Genomic DNA, 17137 nt, shown 5'->3' with positions numbered 1-17137 from the left:
ACAATAAATCCATGCTCCCTTTCCTTTCGTTCCCCAAAGCTTAGCATCGTTCACTCGAGCCTCCGAGCTAACATACATTCATTCAGGGGAAAGACAGCAAGCAGCCTTACTCTGAATTGATATATTCTCGCTCGATCTGATGGAAACCAAAGCTTAATTACAAATGGTTGGTGTTCCTGATTAGCTCGCGGGAGGCAGATCAAATGGTGTGATTAGTTAGAGGACAGGCTGGCATGGTGGCGCGCTGAAACAGGCGGTGCCATAGGGCACGGGGCGGTGGGGGTGGAGATCCACAAGATAAGGAACGGAGGGCACACCGGCCGAACGCACCCTTCGCGGGCGTCGTCGTGCGTGCGTGCGTGCGCGCGCGCGCCCCTGTTTTGTTCCTTCAGCGCTGCTGATGAGATGATGCGGCTCTGGGGGCCGGCCGTCTCTTGGCATGGCCCAGCCGCGCGCGTGGCCGTGACACGACGTCGCAACCGTCGACGGCGCACGCAAGCTTGCGTGCTACGCACCACCAACCCTCCCCACTCCGGCCGGCTCTCCCCGGCACGGGCCGGTGCCGGTCGGTGGATAGATCGATCGATCGGCGCGCGTGGCCGGGGGCGCACGAGGCAGCGTGTGCGCCGACGACCCTCGGGATCGCCGTGCGCCGCCGCTGCCCTAGGCCGTAGCGCTGCGCTGGGATGGGAGAAAACGGGACGAGCAGATCCAGAGCGAAATCTCTCGCGCGTACGCGCTCGTGCGGCCTCACGAACTAGTCGCGAACATGGAACACCACACATTTGGGGTTCATCCGTTGGGACCGGCCGGTCAACCGTAGAAGAATCACAAGCTGCAGTAATTCTTCTTCTTCTTTTGCAGAGTTCTTTTTTAGCAAAGCGTGTAGTCACCTATATGAAACATTTCGATTCCTCGGCGGCACAGGTCAATGGCAGAAAGAATATTCGGCTGAGAGTCAGCTGCTGGTAGTCTCAACGTGCACATGCCAGAAGGCCAAGAAGCGTCCCCAGTTGACCAGCTGAGATGGAGTGAACCTCAAGCACCAGCGAGCTCATCGGTATTCAGTAGTAGGTAATCCTCGTTCTTCGGCCGCGATTCTCAAATCAGATGCACATGCACTAGCTCACAACTGATAGGCAACCTCCATGCTCCAGGGGGGCCCGGGAAGAAACCGAAGAATCTTCGTGAGGTGTGCTGTACCTTTCCTCGCCTCCATCCCAAAACAAGAGCCCTTTTTAAAAATAAAAAAACACACCGCACCGCCTCTAGTTTAGTCGAGTTGTTGGAGTAATTAAAAGGCCACCCACACTCGCGCCACCACTTTAGCCTCCCACTGCCCACATGCGCGCACAGTCCTCCTAGCTTATCCAGCGAGCTGCTGAGCAGAGCCGCGAGAGCTCTGCCATCAGTCTCGGTTTCCCTTCAGAACAGCACTGAGCTGAGCTGAACCCAGTCGATAGGCACTCCGCAGCAGGTCGCCATGAGCAAGGAGAAGCACCACCGCGACTGGATCCTCCGTCGCTGCTGCGGCTCCATCTGCGCCTGCTTCCTCACGCTCGCCGCCGTCGTCGGCTTCATCGTCCTCGTCATCTACCTCGCGCTCCACCCTTCCAAGCCCTCCTTCTACCTCCAGGACGTGCAGCTCCGCTCCATCGACCTCAGCGACCCGGCCATCTCCCTCAACCTCCAGGTAACGTGTATACATACTCGCACATTCGGGGAACGTTGAGCTCTGCAGCTTGCTACATGGACGATGCCGACGAAAAACCTTGCTGTTGTTGGCAATGGCCGCAGGTGACGATCGCGTCGCGGAACCCGAACGAGCGCGTGGGCGTGTACTACAAGACCCTGGACGCGTTCACGACGTACCGGGACGAGCCGGTGACGGTGCCCGTGTCGCTGCCGTCGATCTACCAGGGCCACAAGGACGCGTCGGTGTGGTCCCCCGTCATGTCCGGGGACGCCGTCCCCGTGTCGCAGTACGTGGCGGACGCCATGAGGCAGGACATCTCGGCCGGGTACGTGCTCCTCCACGTCAAGCTGGAAGGCCGCGTCAAGTGGAAGGTCGGGAGCTGGGTCTCCGGCGGGTACCACCTCTTCGTCAACTGCCCCGCCCTGCTCGCCACCTCGGGCGCCGCCGTGGGAGGGGCGTTCGCCGTCAGCGGCGCCGCCGTCCCCGCCGGCGTCAACACCACCGTCTCCCTCAAGTTCACCCACCCCGCCGACTGCACCGTCGACGTCTGAATCTTCTGACGGGCCGGGCGTCGGGCGTACGAGGAGCCATCTATCCCACGCGTCTCGCTAGCTAGCGCGTAGCTATCGAGCAATCTTGTAGCATGCAGTTGAAGAAATGTTCTTATTATTATTCCCCCTTCCGAACCTGTGCAGAATAAATTAATTAAAGCTACTACTCCATATATAAAGTGTCTCGTAGATTTTCTATTATACAATTTCCACCAGAATAGAATTTTATCATTTCCATCACATTGTAAAATTATTGAGCCTAGTTACTTCATATCATGCATCTTTGAGTTTTTGTTTTCCCGTTACGGTCTCTTCGAGTGTCCAGTGTCCACTGATCGAGCTGTGCTTAGCTTGCCTATAACATCAATAACATGGGCATGTCCCCGTATGGCCGTATGGATGAGACGTCACAGTTTTCAACGCGAGATAGATGCAGGTACGTGTGCCGTTATCTAGAGCCCGTACAATGTACACCCTCCTCTTTAATTTTTTAGTTTCATAGGTATTATTATGTCTATAATTTGGAACAGAGGAAGTAGAAATGATTCATCGGAAAGGAAGAATAGAACGGCCGGATTTGAGAGGTGGAGAGCGACGCGCCACCAGCTAGCTAAACTACGTGCCAAGGTCGATCGGGCGTGGCACTGGTTTGGCCGCGCGTCACGTCAGGCTGTCTGTACAAATCGGGCAGATATATATAATTAAAGTCCAATAAGGTTATAAGGCCCTTGCAATGAAGGATTTTGCCAATGAAGTGGATTCCGTATGTAGAAAACGACCGGTCACAGGCGCCCAACACACAGACGGATGGACCGAGACTGATCGACCGGCACGGGAATGATCGATCCAGCACCATCCGTGTTAATGTTATGAGCCTGAAAACTCAGCTCGCGCCGACACCCGCAGCGGCTGTGGCGGCAAGCACTCGCGCGCGCGCCACGGGACATGTCGAGACGATCGATCCGCGCGTGCCACGCCAGCAAACGGCGGATCGCAAACATGGGCTGTAATTGTCGTCGAGTATACAATGGAGGATGGGCTGCACAAGGCTTGAAGCCCAGATCAGGCTAACGTAGCTGTAACCCAAAAGTAATAGTGACATAGCAGGCGCAGCCCGTTCCAGCGTTTAGCAAGCAATGCTTGGATGGGCCATGGAAAAGGTTAAAGATACTTAAAATCGCGTTATTTCGTTCCAACAAAAAAATAATCCTCTAATTATGCAAACCAAAACTAAGAATTGTGAGGCTTGTTAGCAGCAACAACGTTTTCTCCATATGGGTTTTACGTCACCTCCATTGTTCACGTCATACAACTTGTTTCTCACTGCGCCACGTCGTACAACTTGTTTCTCACTACGCCCTCCAAAACATCCTATTTATGACTGGCCTATGCCCGTTGAACTTTTTTTTTTTCACAACCCTGCCTTAACATGTTTTTCATTATAAGAGGGAAAGAAGAAATACAGCATAGCGAGTGGAAGTCATCGGAATTGATGACTTAGCTCAAAGAGTCAGCTGTCAGGTGACCTTCAGCGATGCACTTTAGCACCTTGCTCTCCAAGAACATGAAGAGCTAGATTTACCATCGATCGCAACGAAAATGAATCCATCTATTAAAAAGCCGTACTTTCCTCACTTCCGATGGCTAACACACAAGAGATAATGAGTTATACTGGTTCAGGAAGATTCATACATCCAGTTTCGACAGGAGTCGTGTTCCTTGGATCAAGTGCACTGAACTTACAACGGGGTACTTGAAACCATGCGTTCGTGCGATGTGTCGGTTTACGTGTTCAATGCGAGAGAGAATGAATGGAGGTCTGGTTCCCTTTACATAGGCCAAGAACCAAGTGACAACGTTGAGAAATGGAGGGGATCCCCGACCTTAGAGGTCGGGGGTTGCGGCGTGGTTGGATCTTCTTTGCACCAAGAGGCTTCCCTGTCCTATCCCCTTAGCTGGTTGTGGGCCTCGCACGTCCTGTATAGTGGCTTCTGTGCGGCATGGAGCTTGCTCTGTGGCGTGCTCCTATCCTGTTGACGAGACGGGTGCTGTTACTGTCGTCCGTACTGGTGATGAATGGGCGGGCCTTGATCAGTGGCATAGACGGGGCGTGCCGCTCGTCCCGACTTTCCCCGACCTCTTTAGTGCGCTCACGGCCGCTCCTCATCGTGATGTCTGTCGCTGGGTCCCACCTCACCTGCGGGGACCGTACTGGGTCTGGCGCGGTGGCATGGCCTTGATCTTGACGAGTCTCCTTGACGGCGAAGGCGATGATGACGCCGGGGTGCGTACGGTCGCGCGTGGCCTCATCCTGCAAGCCGTCCTGGACGGTCCGAATGGTGTAGCCTCACCCTCGGACCTCCTGGTTAAAGGTCGGCTCCCCTTGCCCGGTCATATCTCCGGTGTGGGGTGGTAGGGGGGCCACGTCCCGTATTTAATGCCTCTCGTATGGCGCATGTCTCCCTGAGTCAAGGAGTGAGTGAGACGCTGTGGGCCCCTTGCGGGCCCCGCCCCCGAGTTGGCTAAGCCGACGAGTCATGGCTCTTGGCTTCCCATCAAGGGAGGTCGGGTGGTGGGCCGTAACGTTATCTGGGTTGTTTCCATGATACTTCCAACTGTTGGGCATTTGGGCTTTTGGTGCCTAATCGCCCTAAGCCATTTCCTGAGGGTACCCCTGGAACCCGTCAATCACCATCTATAATGGACTAATGTATCTAATTCAATGCCAATGTGTAATGTCTTGCAAATGCATTATTGACCGCTAGTACAAAATTACACCCATACATGAAGTACAATCAACAAGCCTAAAGCCCTAATCATAAACGAAACAAGAAACATGAAAACAACTCCCCTTACGTGGAGTTAATAATTGGAGCAATCGATGGAATCTACACCGCCAACAACAGTATGATTTCTCGTGACGACGTCTTCACAACTCCCTGCTCGTCGTCGTTTGCCCACGCGTTGCTGAAGTTGTCGCGTATCACCGCTGTCGCCATGTGTGTAGCAGTTTGCCGACGCATCACCGGTTGCGGCTGCATCGTCGTCGTTTAGACGAGGCTCTTGTATATCTTCCGGAAGACAGATAAGCAACTCATCTCTTTAATGCTTATATTAAGTCGATGTACAATGTTCCATCAACATTGTTGACATTCATCAACTTTTTTTTAAAAAAAACTGATTTAACTCTTACTAATATTTTTTTTTACTTTGGCCAACATTTTTTATATGTACCACATTTTTTTAACTTTTTTACATTCACCAACATTATTGCTCAATAATTTTTTACATGCACCAACTTTTTTTTTCACTAGCCAACATTTTTTTCTCAATATTTTTTTGACATTCACCAACTTTTTTCCATAAAAAATATTGAGATAATTCATCTAAAATGTTAAGATTGTTCGTTAGACTGTTATCTATATACAGAAAGATCAAAGATAGATAGGAAATCTGTCCTTTGGACTGCCAATTAAGGATGGCAGCGGATCGGGTTGGGGGCGGATATCCACGGGTTTCGGGTCCGTGGGTTTCGATTTTGGTTCCTAGTTTTTGCCCACGGATTTGCGGGTTCGGATACTCGAAATACTGCGGGTTTAGGATGGATTCTTAAATTCACCTGCGGAGCTCCATCGGAGCCCCGAAACATTCAGCCCACTAGAAGTCCACCTAGCAACCCTAGGTATATAAGTCTAAATCCTTGCTCCATCCCCATCCAGTCTGCCCGCACGGCCGCACCCCCGTCACCAAGGCACCCCGCCGTCCCGCACACAGCCGCGCCGCCAACCTCGCCCGGCGCAGCGACCGCCGGCCGCACGCCCACATCCAGTCTGCCCGGCGCCTCCAGTTTGCCCGCACAGCTGCACCCCCGTCCCCCAGGCCCCCCGCCATCCCGCACCCAACCGCGCTGCCAACCCCGCACTCTTATTCGTAGTAATGTTCATGTTCTATTATTTGTTCGCAGTCTGGACTGTAATATGTGAGCTGTACTGAACTTGGGTTGCTTCTCCAGTTCTACCTTTATGGCGTTGCTTTTTTTAATAATCTCTGAAATCTAGACATTGTCTTTGTTGTATGTTGTCCTTGTTAATTTATTGCAATATTCTCAGGTTTCGGTTAATCCGTCGGGTTTCGGGGATCCGCGGGTTCCAGTTTTGAGGATGGATTTTCACACGAATCGGTATTCGGGGCGGATTCGGGTTTTAAGTTCGGGTTTCGATTTTAGGTGCCCAAATACTTCACCTGATCCGAACCCGCCCCGTTGCCATCGAATTCTTCGGTTAGCCAAATAATCGGCGAGGATTTTGGCTGCCCGCAACTCGCCCTTGCGTGGGCGTAAAATACTACTGGGTGTGGGCGTGGGACGTTGGCACGACAACGATTGGCGTTGAGCCAAACAAAAAATTGGTCGGGCTGCCATCGGTGTCAATCGAAAAAGGCCCTAAAGATCCTTAAAATCGTGCTATTTCGTTCCAAAAAAATATCTCTAACTCTGCAAACCCAGCAGCAACGACGTTTTCTGCAGATGGATTTTACTTTTACATCACCTTCATTGTTCACCCCATACGACTTGTTTCTTACTCCGCCTCTCGCAGAAGCCATGCATTTTATGGTCCTATTTGTGCGGACAGACTGCTGCCAGCTACCCTTCAGCGATGCTATGGCACCTCGCTCTGCACAAGCATCCACTTTAATGTGTAAAAAACAAAAGAAATATAGCAAATTTCAGAGCAAATAAACTCTACCAAGCCATCTAACGTATCCAAGAACATGAAGAGCTAGATTAACCATAGATTGAAACGAAAATGAATTCATCGCCACCTAATGTATGTATTTGGATGCTAATGTTGTAATGTCACTGCAAAAGCATTAACGAACTGGATAAAAATTAATGAATTCAATAGGGAGACTGACTGGTAGTAAGGCTAAAGCTCTAAGCATGAAGGAAGCAAGAAACCTGAAAACAACTTTCTTACATGGAACTAATGATCGGCACCGCCACAAGCAGTATGACTTCTCATCGTTGCGACGAGTCGTCACATGTCATCAGGGTCACCCCGCTCGTCGTCGTTCGCCCACGCATTGCCGAAGTCATCGCGTATCATCACTGCCGCGCCGCGTGTTGCAGCTTGCCGACGCATCGCCGATTGCGACTGCATCGCGGAGAACTGCGGCTTCGTCGCGGAGAGTTGTGGCGGCACCGGTGAGAACTGCGGCCGCATCGCGTGAAATTGTGGCGGCGTCGCGGCGAGCCAGGCCATTGCCGGTGGCCAGGCGGCGCCGTGAGGGCCTTGCGGGTGCATCATGTCGCCGCGCGCTCTCCCCGGTTGCTGCCGCGCCGCGTCCAGATCGGTTATCCCACGAGGCGAGGCGGCGGCGCGGCCATGCTGGCTAGGGTTCGGCGTCCGGAACAACCGGAGGCCGCCGCGCTTCGCCTGCCGGTACGACTCCAGCCGCCGGCGCAGGACCTCGAGCTCGACGGCCGTGTCCATGAGCTGGGCCTCCAGGTCCTCGATCGCGCCGGCGCAGCCGCGCACGGGGTCCGCCAGCCGCATCCTGGACTCGTACACGACGGTGCGCACGCACGCGTCCCACCGCGGCCGGGGCACCACCCGGAGGGTGCGCAGCAGGTTCTTGACGCCGAACACCCGGAGCACGCTCCGGAACTTGTCGGGGTCGCTGGCCGGGAAGTAGGGCGCCAGGATGCACCCCGCTGAGCACTTCTGCCGCTTGTGCTTGCACGCCGCGCACCCGGGCGGCGTCGGTGGTGGAGCCGACGCGCCGCCGCTGCCACGGGCCGGGGGAGGGGGCGTGGGCGTGGATGAGGACGAGATGATGCTGCTGCTGCCAGCGGCCGGGGCCGAGGGCGATGAGCTACCGTCCGACGACGGCGAGTCGGGCTCCGAGGAAATCACGCCGCCGGATGGCGGTGGCGGAGACCAGGTCGGCGCCGGTGGTGCGGACATGCTGCTCCGCGTCCAGCGGCAAGGTCGGCGGCCTTACGAGAATTGACAAACGGTTTGGACGGCGAGGCAGGCCGGCGTATATATATTGTGGCACGATTGGTCTCGAACGAAACTATCACAAAGGGATTTGGGTGGATCGATCCGCAGGGGGGAGAAGGACGCTGTATCACGGCTCTATGTGCTCAGGTGTTGAATCTGCGTGATGGATCTCAGGATCTGCCAATAACGAATGGTACACCAGGACACGATGACCAACTAAGTCGGTTGGCTGAATTTTACGAAAGCAAAAGTTTTAAGGAAGATTCGCTAGTGTTAGTGGGCCGGATTTGTAGGCTTTTGGTTTGTGGGCCACATTCGTGGACTGTTTTTTTTTCTCCACATTATTTGTTGCCTCTTTTCGGGTTTAACCGAGGGGCTTTTGCTTTCTGGGCCTTATTCGTGGGCTTTTCCTTTTATTTTTCCTCTCTCCAGGATTTGATTCTCTTCGAGCACTTGTTATTAATTTCATTAGTTAAGTTAAATTTCGTTTAACTCAGCTTAGATAATAGCTAACTAGGAATTGTAGTTTGATACTTTGTTGAAATTTAATTATTCAATATATAAAAGAATGGTTAGGCACCCAGGTCCTGAAATTCTAGTACCCAAATTTGTTTTAATATTGTAGAAAAAGAATGCAATTGTAGCAGAGTGCTCAGCACATCTCTACTCAATATATCTTTTAGAAGAGCTCTATTCGCGAACAAATTAGTTGAGTGGCATAGCCTTGTTTCGAAACTAGTACATGTTAATTTAAATGATCGTACATATTTATTTGTGTGGGATCTCCATAATAATGGTTTATTCACAGTTAAGCATATAGTAAATAATGGGATTAAAGTTACATAGAAAATTTGGCTATGAAGATTCCTCTCAAAATAAATATTTTCATGTGGTATCTTAGAAAGGGAGTAATTCTAACCAAAAGACAATTTAGCTAGGAGGAATTGGAATAGCATGAAAGTTTTTTGTTTTTTATTAGACCAGAAACCATCCAGCATCTATTTTTCGAATGAAATTATGCCAAATTTTTATGGTGTGTGCAATACGTATTGTGTTTGGGATCTCACCAACACAAAACAGCGATGACTTTTATTGATGTTGGTCTAAACTTGGGAGCTACAAGCACAATCTAATGTTATTGACCGATTCTCCTTCTATGAAGGAAGCTAAATCCAGGACTTTTCCGTTATCTAAAAAATTGTTCAATATTTGCAAAAAGTGCGATCAACGTGATAATTTTCTATGTTCAATTTACAATGGTAGTTTCAAACGATTGCACATTTGCTATATTTTGCGTGCATGTGTTTAATACTATTAATTCATGGCCAGAAATAGTGTTTTGGCAATCGTGTAGCAGTCTAAAACAGCACTTGTTTGAGAATTAGATGTCTCTCCTTTTCTTTTTCTTTTTTGAAATGGATGTTTCTTTTTTTTTTTTACCTCGACGTGACCCATTTACACGGCACCAACGTGATAGTAACTAGGACACGCTAGGTCAGGTACGCCATGCATGGCGAAGGTACCACTCACGCTCTCGTCGCAACAATGTTGTTGTGAGTTTGTGACCTCCAACCAGCCTTCACACCGGTCCAATACGTATGCTATGCCGCCACTCTCGCTATTCCTGTTTTGGGGAGTTGAGAAACTTTTGTTTTTGATAAGTAGAAAATTGCAATTTATATTCTGAACGTTATTAGTTAGATGTAGATATATTCTAGTCAAAAGCTTGATATTGGAATTGAATTGTCAAATTCGAGTGGAAAAGTTTGGTGGCTCACTCTCCAGAAACTTGGTGCCGTCAACATCGCGCTGGGAGGGATCAGATCACTGCAATGTTGGTGGATGCATCTGAAGGGCCAGCTGCCAGGGATCAAGAGGAAAGGTTTTGACACCAGGTTCGCTCTCATCACTTGGCAACTTTGGAAGGAACGGAACGTGGAAACTCAGCTGGCGCTACCGCTCAGGATGATCAAGCAGGAAGGGGACAACTGGATCGTCGCAGGAGCAGATCATCTAGGTCGTCTCTTCAGCGAGTAATAGCACATTCATGTTGTACCTTTGGTCCGCTCTGGTTGGCTCATCTTGTAATATCTCCCTGTTGATCCTGGCGTGAGCCTCATCGGCCACGCGTTGTGTAAAAAACTCACTGTTTTCATCTTCTTAATACAATGATGCGCAGCTCATGTGTATTTGAGAGAAAAAAAAGTTTCAATGTCAATTGAAATGTTTTGGGTTTTGTTAGACAAAATTTTGAAACTATTTCTAGCTATCTCCAGGTGAAAGAAAGTAAACTTGGTGATGCAAAATTGAATCTCCCAGTAAATAGCATCACCACCCCTACAAATTTACAACAGCTCCAATTTCGTCTTTAGTGAAGCACAAATACACCATTGATCCAATTCTCTAATACCATATGACCGCAAAAAAAAAACAAGATGAAGCTAAAAAAACAAAACAAGGATAAGAAAAAGGGCATGCAACTAATCTAGCTAGCTAGGTTCTTATCAGAAGGCAGAAGCTCCTCCGATCGATAAGCACATGGATCTTTCAATGTCCACAGTCACTGGTTCTCCTGCCTTCTGAAGAACAGCGTCCTGTCGACGGCCGTGAGCAGGCAGACATCACCGAAGTTGTGCTCACCCGCTTGATCACTCTCCACGTTAACGTTCAAATCAATGCAAGACGGAGACGACGAGGAAGCGCCATCTCCGTTGTGTTCATCATGGTCACCTGTGCGCTCCTCCTTGGCCTCCTCCACCTCTACCTTAACCTTCCTGCTCGGCGGCGAGCAAGCTCTAGACCTGGCGTCGAAGCTCTCGCAGCTCAGGATGATGACAGCGTCGCCCACGCTGACCTCGTCGCCAGCGTGGTTCCGCACCACCCCGCTCTCGATCGCCTCCTTGATGCCGAGCTGGCAGCTCCGGTCAGCCTGCTCGACGTCCTCCATGAATATGACCCTGTGGGGGTTCTCGGATATGGCCTCGTACAACCGTTCCAGGTAGGCCGGCTCGCCGGCGGGAGGCGTCCGTGGCCGCTTGCTCCGGTGCTCATCGGAGGAACCGGAGGCGACCGGCGATGACGAGGCACCGGGCTTGATGGATACGAGGTGCTTGCTTGACCCGAAGACGAGGTTGGCGAGCTCCCTCGCCACCCTTTCCTTGCCCTGGGCGTCGCCTCCGAGGAAGAGCATCCACGTCTCCTCCTTGGCGGCGTCCGCCGACCTCGACCTGTCGCGCCGCTTCGCGATCCCCGACCGGCACTGCAGGACGGTGCTGGCGACCTCGGGGACGATCTCCTTCTGCCAGGGCACCTCCTTCTCCAGCGCGCCGCAGAGCAGCTTGAGGTTCTCGGCGTTCAGCTCCTTGAACCTGGCGCGGCACTCCACCTCCACGGAGCCGTTCGAGCCGCCCGAGTCGTGGGACCTGGCCTGCTTCCCGCTGGCCTCGCGCTTGGTGGGCTTCCACGGGTGCGTGGTGTCGAGGCCGGCGAGGAGCCACGAGTGGCGAGGCTGGTGGTCGCCGCCGCCGTGCTCGTAGGAAGATATGGACGAAGCCGGAGACACCGGCGCGGAGAAGTGCAGCGTCATCCGCTGCGACGGCTTGCTGCAGATGGAGCTCCATGTCTTGCCAAGATCCGTGAGATGCGTAGGCTCCTGCTGCACACATTGCAACAACCAACGTCACTTAATAAGAAGATTATATCAAGACATGAGCAAATAAAGCTGGATTAAGAAGGACTAATCGGATATATTGGAGCTAGAGCAATCATGCATGTGATTGAACATTGGAGTGGTCCGTACGTACCTGGTCACGGCAATGCTGAAGCCAAGAAGGGAGGGTCGTCGACGACGAGGAGACGAACGGGCGCGGCAATGATGCTTTGGTGTCGATCCTGGCGGCAGAGCAATCGCCGCAGCATCTGGAGATCAGCTGGCTGCCGCCCAAAAGCGGCCAGCAAGACGCCGCCCCGTTCCCATTCGTGTCAGGTCCCGCTTTCATGGACTGATTGACCGTGCCTAGAGCGCTGCAGAAAGAACAAAACGGAATAAGATTCCACCGTCACCTCACCCCGTCGACATCTCCATAAAATCAGCTAGCTGATGCTAGCTTTGCCGGCGTACCAGCAATAATCCAGCACGCACAATGGCTTTCAAACTCTGTTGATAATGCAAGTAACAATGCGCCATGCACAGCGGTTTTGAACTTTCTGATGCTCAAATTAACTTGAAAAAAAACCCTAATCGGGATGTTAAGGTTAATGGAGGAAGGAAAGTAGGGGAAGGCAACAAAGACGCAAAAGAGGGAATGTGAAGGTGATGAGCTAGCTACTGCCCTAAAGCTTTTGTCCCGAAAGCACGCAAAAGATGCAAGCTTTCACTCACACTCATGGTAGGCAAAGAGAAAAGGGCAGAGCACGCTGCAGCCTCTAGTCCTCTACTACTCCTAGCTCAGCTACCTTAGTAACGAATGGTCAGGGGGAACATTTCGTTTCAGGCTGATTCGTTCACCTGACGTGACATTCCGAGTCGGGAAATCTAACCACTTTGCATCGATCGCAAACCCGATTGGGGACCGCGCTGGATTTAGTTTTACCTGTCGTCGAAGGCGCAGGTGAGGCTCAGCGCGAGGCTGCCGGCGGGCACGGTGAGCGTCTGGAGCCCCAACAGGCTCTCCAGCGACGGCTGCCCCGCCCGGCACTTCATGTAGCCCTGGTACGTCCCAAACCCGAGGAGCCAGCAGAGGCCGCCGCCGCCGCACGCCAGGGCGCGCAGCTCGGTGACGACGTGCTCGACGGAGCAGTAGTACCCTCTCCGCCCGCTCTGGACGTGGCCGGCCCAGAACTCGGCCGCCCACTTGAGGTCCTCCACGACGAGCAGGACCTGCCTCCTGCCCTTGGCGAGGCACCGCAGCTCGCCGAGCCGCCGCTCCGCCTCTTCCCTCGGCGCGTCCCGGAACGACGACACGCGGAGGCTCACGACCTGCGCGCCCCGCAGCGCGTCGTGCTTGGCCTCGCCCCTCCTGACCTTGTTCACCGCCGCGTGCGCCATGGCCTCGGCCGCGGCCGCGCTCTCCGCGATGACGACGACCTTCCTCTTGCTCTGGGAGGCCAGGCAGTCGAGGATGGCCGCGACGTCCTCGTCGCGCACCTGGTGGAGCGGGAGCTTGGCCGCTTTGGCTTCTTGATGGGCAGGGCTCGTGCTGGCGGTGCAGCTGCTAGGGTTAGGGTTTTGGCTGCTGTTGGGAGTGGCCGTGGCCGCGGTGGTTGTGGTGCTGCACACAGCCTGCTCCACGTTGGCCTTGACCTGGGTGCTGGAGAAGCCGGCCTCGCGCATGACGCGGCTGACGCTGGGGTCGTCGAGGATGGAGACGACGAGCTGCTCGAGCTCGATCTTGACGGCGAGCACCGGCTGCTGCTGGCTCTCCACGGAGCCGCGCCGCTGGTGCGCCTGCGCGCGCTTGAACGCCGCGACGAGCGCGTTCGACAGCGACGGCGGGTAGTAGTGGTGGTGGTGGCCGTGGCCGCCGAGCAGCGGCGACGAGGCGACCGCGGCGGAGGCCGGGAGCCGGTTGAGCGCCACGTTGAAGCAGAGCTCCAGCGCCTTGCACTGGAGCGGGTGGGAGTGCGAGCGGAGGCACGCCGCGCGCAGGAGCCCCGCCGGCGCCGCCAGCATCGCGCTCGCCACGTGCAGCGGCGTCACCTGCGCGTTCCCGCGCCGCCGCGCCAGGCTCACCGCCTGCTTCACCACCGCCGCGGCCTCCGCCGTCAGCGACTGCTGCACCGTGCACCCCCCGGCCCTCATCTCGACCGAGCCAGCTACGGCTAGCTTAATTAGCTAAAGATCTGGTACGGTGGCGGTTGCGAGGTGGAAGGAGATCGGGGATCGTAGAGGCGTAGATATAGAGGGGATCGGATCACTGGAGCTGCAGCCGGTGGTTGCGGTGCTGCTTTATATGTTGGTGAGTGTTCATCTTTTGAGCAGGGCGGCCGGCCGATGAGGTCTTGAGTTGAGGGATGGATGGAGTTGGGCGTATGGATTTGTGCTTTTCTTGTTAGGGAGGGCTGCTGCTAGATGCATTTTTCTTTACTCCTCTTGGGTTAAATTTTTTGTTTTTGGGTCCAAAGTGGATTTTGTGGTGGGAAAGAGGAAATGGCCGGTAGAGGTAGAATGCATGTGCTGACAAAGCAGATACAAAGGCGCCTCAGCTTTCCCTCCTCTCTCTATCGCTCTCTCTCTCTCTCTCACCACGGCTAGCTCCCAGTCTATCTCTATCTCTATCTATGACCGTGAGAAAGCAGATCATATGGATGTACACACACACACGGTATACAGTAATGCAGTATCTTTGCGACCAGATTTTGCATGTGATCGGCTGCCTCTAAAGAATGACCCAGTGAGAGCTAAATTTTATGCAGGGGATGTGCATCAAAGTGAGCAAAGGCAAACATAAAATTTCGAACCTGATCCTGGAAGGATTTGAACAGGTGACAAATGTGCATTGATCACTGGAGCAGCCGCCAATGCAGACTTTGAGGGTTCTGATCAAGGGCTCTTCCTAGTCCCTCTTCGTATAAATTAAAGGTAAGTACAGTGGAGTTTACACCAGAGAGATAATCTGCGGCCAGTACGTTTCGTTGGAGGCTTGGAGCATTAACGATTATGCTAAAGTAATGGCCATCACCTTATCTAAAAAAAAGTAATGGGCATCAATCAAATCTGTCCATCTTGTAGCAAACTTGGATAAAGAGGGCAAGGGACTAATCCTTACTACAAACTATGTATAAATGCACATACATGTACCTTGTAGACGAAATGACATTTTCCACCAAATTAAAGGCAGTTGGGCAAAACTGAGGAGTAATGTAGTGATGTGACCCTTACCCTGTTACCCAGTGCAATTAACCACTAAAAGGAAACCATCAGGAAGAACTTCCACCCTATTGGAATAGCAAGAAGTACACTGCTAGCTCCACAAATAGCTACATAACTAACAGACTGAATCTCCTTTTTAGCCTATCAAGATTACAAGGTTTTTTTCTAGAAGTCAAAAATATACAAGTTGCTTGCATATATGCATTAAAAAACTTTCAATTAGGTAAACAGTGGATCACAAAAAACAGTAAACGACGCTTTCTCCCTCACAAAAACAGAAGAGTTTCCTAATAAAATGCTGCAGGTACTCTGCATTATTATCCAACATGGTGAGAGTACATACATGCATTCTAAGAGAAACTAGTGAATTGCTGCTTTTACACCTCCCCGCAGGTCGTATAGTTATACTACAATCGATCACATTAACAACAGGAAACGGGGACTGATCTTGCAATGATGGCGATACAACATATGATGCTTTTACGTGATCGATCGATAGGATCTGATGTGGCCTGCAGTGACCTCTCATCTTTTGAGAGGGCCCATCTAAATTGGTTTTCTTTTCCTGCGAGAGAGATCTTTGTGCCCTAAAAGAATCGGGAACTGTGTACGGCCTCTTTCTCTCTGGACTAGTATAAGGAATAAAGCGTCCCCCCTTACTGCCCATATGCTCTGTGTGTGTAGGTATGTGTGTATGCATCATGCATGGCAAGGATTAGACTCACTCACAATTCGTAGCTGTAGGGGCACAAAAAAAAATGTCACATGATGTTCAGCAAAGCAGGGGCTTTTCAGCATTCCTGCTCCTCAAAAGCAGACTGTATTGGTACTAGCCAGACACAGAAATTAACACATTCAGTTGATCCCCAAGTGTAAGGCACCTCTCAAGTTTCGGTGCCACACATCACAGAACTTAGCTAGGATTGATTAATAGCAACATGCATAGTAGCTGACTGAAATTACAGAAGAAGTTCAGTAATGCCCATAACAACTACTATAGTAGCATTTCTCAGAGCAGTGCTCAAATGGGTGTGCACTGTGCAGTGCCATTAGGAGCAGAATCATCAGCCAGGGAAAAGCCAAAGCATGTAACAAAGCAAGGTTTACAGGATCATTGACCGGTCATTACTGCGTGAATTTGCATCAAAAGTTGTGCTCGAAACATTGCTCTTTATGGGGATACGAACAGAGAAAAGGGGTCGGTTAACAGCTACTACACCCAGAGGTAACGATCAGAAATGACTTCCCCTTCACGCCTTCCATCCCAAGAGATCTCTCTCATTACTCAATCATCATCTCCACACAGGTAGATTTCATTTCCGAGGCCACAATGAAATATGCGGTTATGCATATGTGCATGCCTCTTAAAATACATGCATCAGTTTTGTGCCTGGCCTCAAATTCTTCGAGTTTTCCTATACCTAAGTGACCACTATCTCTGAACTACCATGTAACTGCTACGGAGAGCAACCTGTGGCTTTTTTTCTAGGATTCCGGCATCAATGTATTGTGAAGCTCTGAGTGTATGCACGATCTTTTCAAACTAATCTGAGAGGTAGTGGTCACAGTCAAAGAAATCTTTGGTAACATATGGCCCAAAAGGGCAGCAAAAGGCCAAGCCCTAATCATCACAAAGCCATTTGCCCCAAAAGGAGCGCTCCATGGAGGAAAGTATATACGCAGTTTGAGGAACGACCAGAGAAGAGGGAAGAGCAGCAGCAATGCCGCAAAAGAAAACACAAAGACGAAAGCAGAAAAGAACCCTAGTAATCACTGCAAGCCCTTCTTTTGATCACTTCTTTTCTTTCTCTAGCTGCTTAATCGAAGCAGCGGTTAGGTTGCTGTTCAGATCTGTGTGTGCATGACAAAGGGCAGTGTGGCGTGCTGAGGAATTAAACAAGCGCTAAGCTCTGTGTAGCTGCAGTTCAGCTTTTTAAAGTGTAACAACAGGGGTGCTAAAAAGCGCATAAGTGGCATTATCTGCAGAAAAGCTTCTGAATTTTAATTCCTCTGG

General features: G+C 51.7%; 2 protein-coding genes across 3 annotated transcripts; one reads left to right on the top strand and one right to left on the bottom strand.

The window, feature by feature from the left end:
• The first annotated feature begins 1298 nt into the window (after window positions 1-1298).
• On the top strand, window positions 1299-2547 carry LOC117862580 (NDR1/HIN1-like protein 1). Its single transcript, XM_034746075.2, has 2 exons — window positions 1299-1693; window positions 1798-2547. The coding sequence occupies exons 1-2, from the start codon at window positions 1484-1486 to the stop codon at window positions 2245-2247; spliced, it is 660 nt and encodes a 219-aa protein (XP_034601966.1). The 5' UTR covers window positions 1299-1483; the 3' UTR covers window positions 2248-2547.
• Window positions 2548-10548: 8001 nt separating this feature from the next.
• On the bottom strand, window positions 10549-14387 carry LOC117862436 (protein SMAX1-LIKE 3). 2 transcript variants are annotated; one of them, XM_034745916.2, is made up of 3 exons: window positions 12845-14387; window positions 12056-12275; window positions 10549-11907 (listed from the first exon to the last, which is right to left on the bottom strand). In XM_034745916.2, the coding sequence occupies exons 1-3, from the start codon at window positions 14050-14052 to the stop codon at window positions 10813-10815; spliced, it is 2523 nt and encodes an 840-aa protein (XP_034601807.1). In that variant the 5' UTR covers window positions 14053-14387; the 3' UTR covers window positions 10549-10812. The 2 variants fall into 2 exon arrangements, with proteins under 2 accessions (XP_034601807.1, XP_034601808.1); XM_034745917.2 differs by having other exon boundaries at window positions 10549-11904.
• Window positions 14388-17137: the final 2750 nt, after the last annotated feature.

The sequence above is a fragment of the Setaria viridis genome, chromosome 7, assembly GCF_005286985.2.
Source record: "Setaria viridis chromosome 7, Setaria_viridis_v4.0, whole genome shotgun sequence".
Lineage (NCBI taxonomy): Eukaryota > Viridiplantae > Streptophyta > Magnoliopsida > Poales > Poaceae > Setaria > Setaria viridis.
Note: the sequence above shows the minus strand (reverse complement) of the source record. Positions and strands in the feature narration are given on the sequence as shown.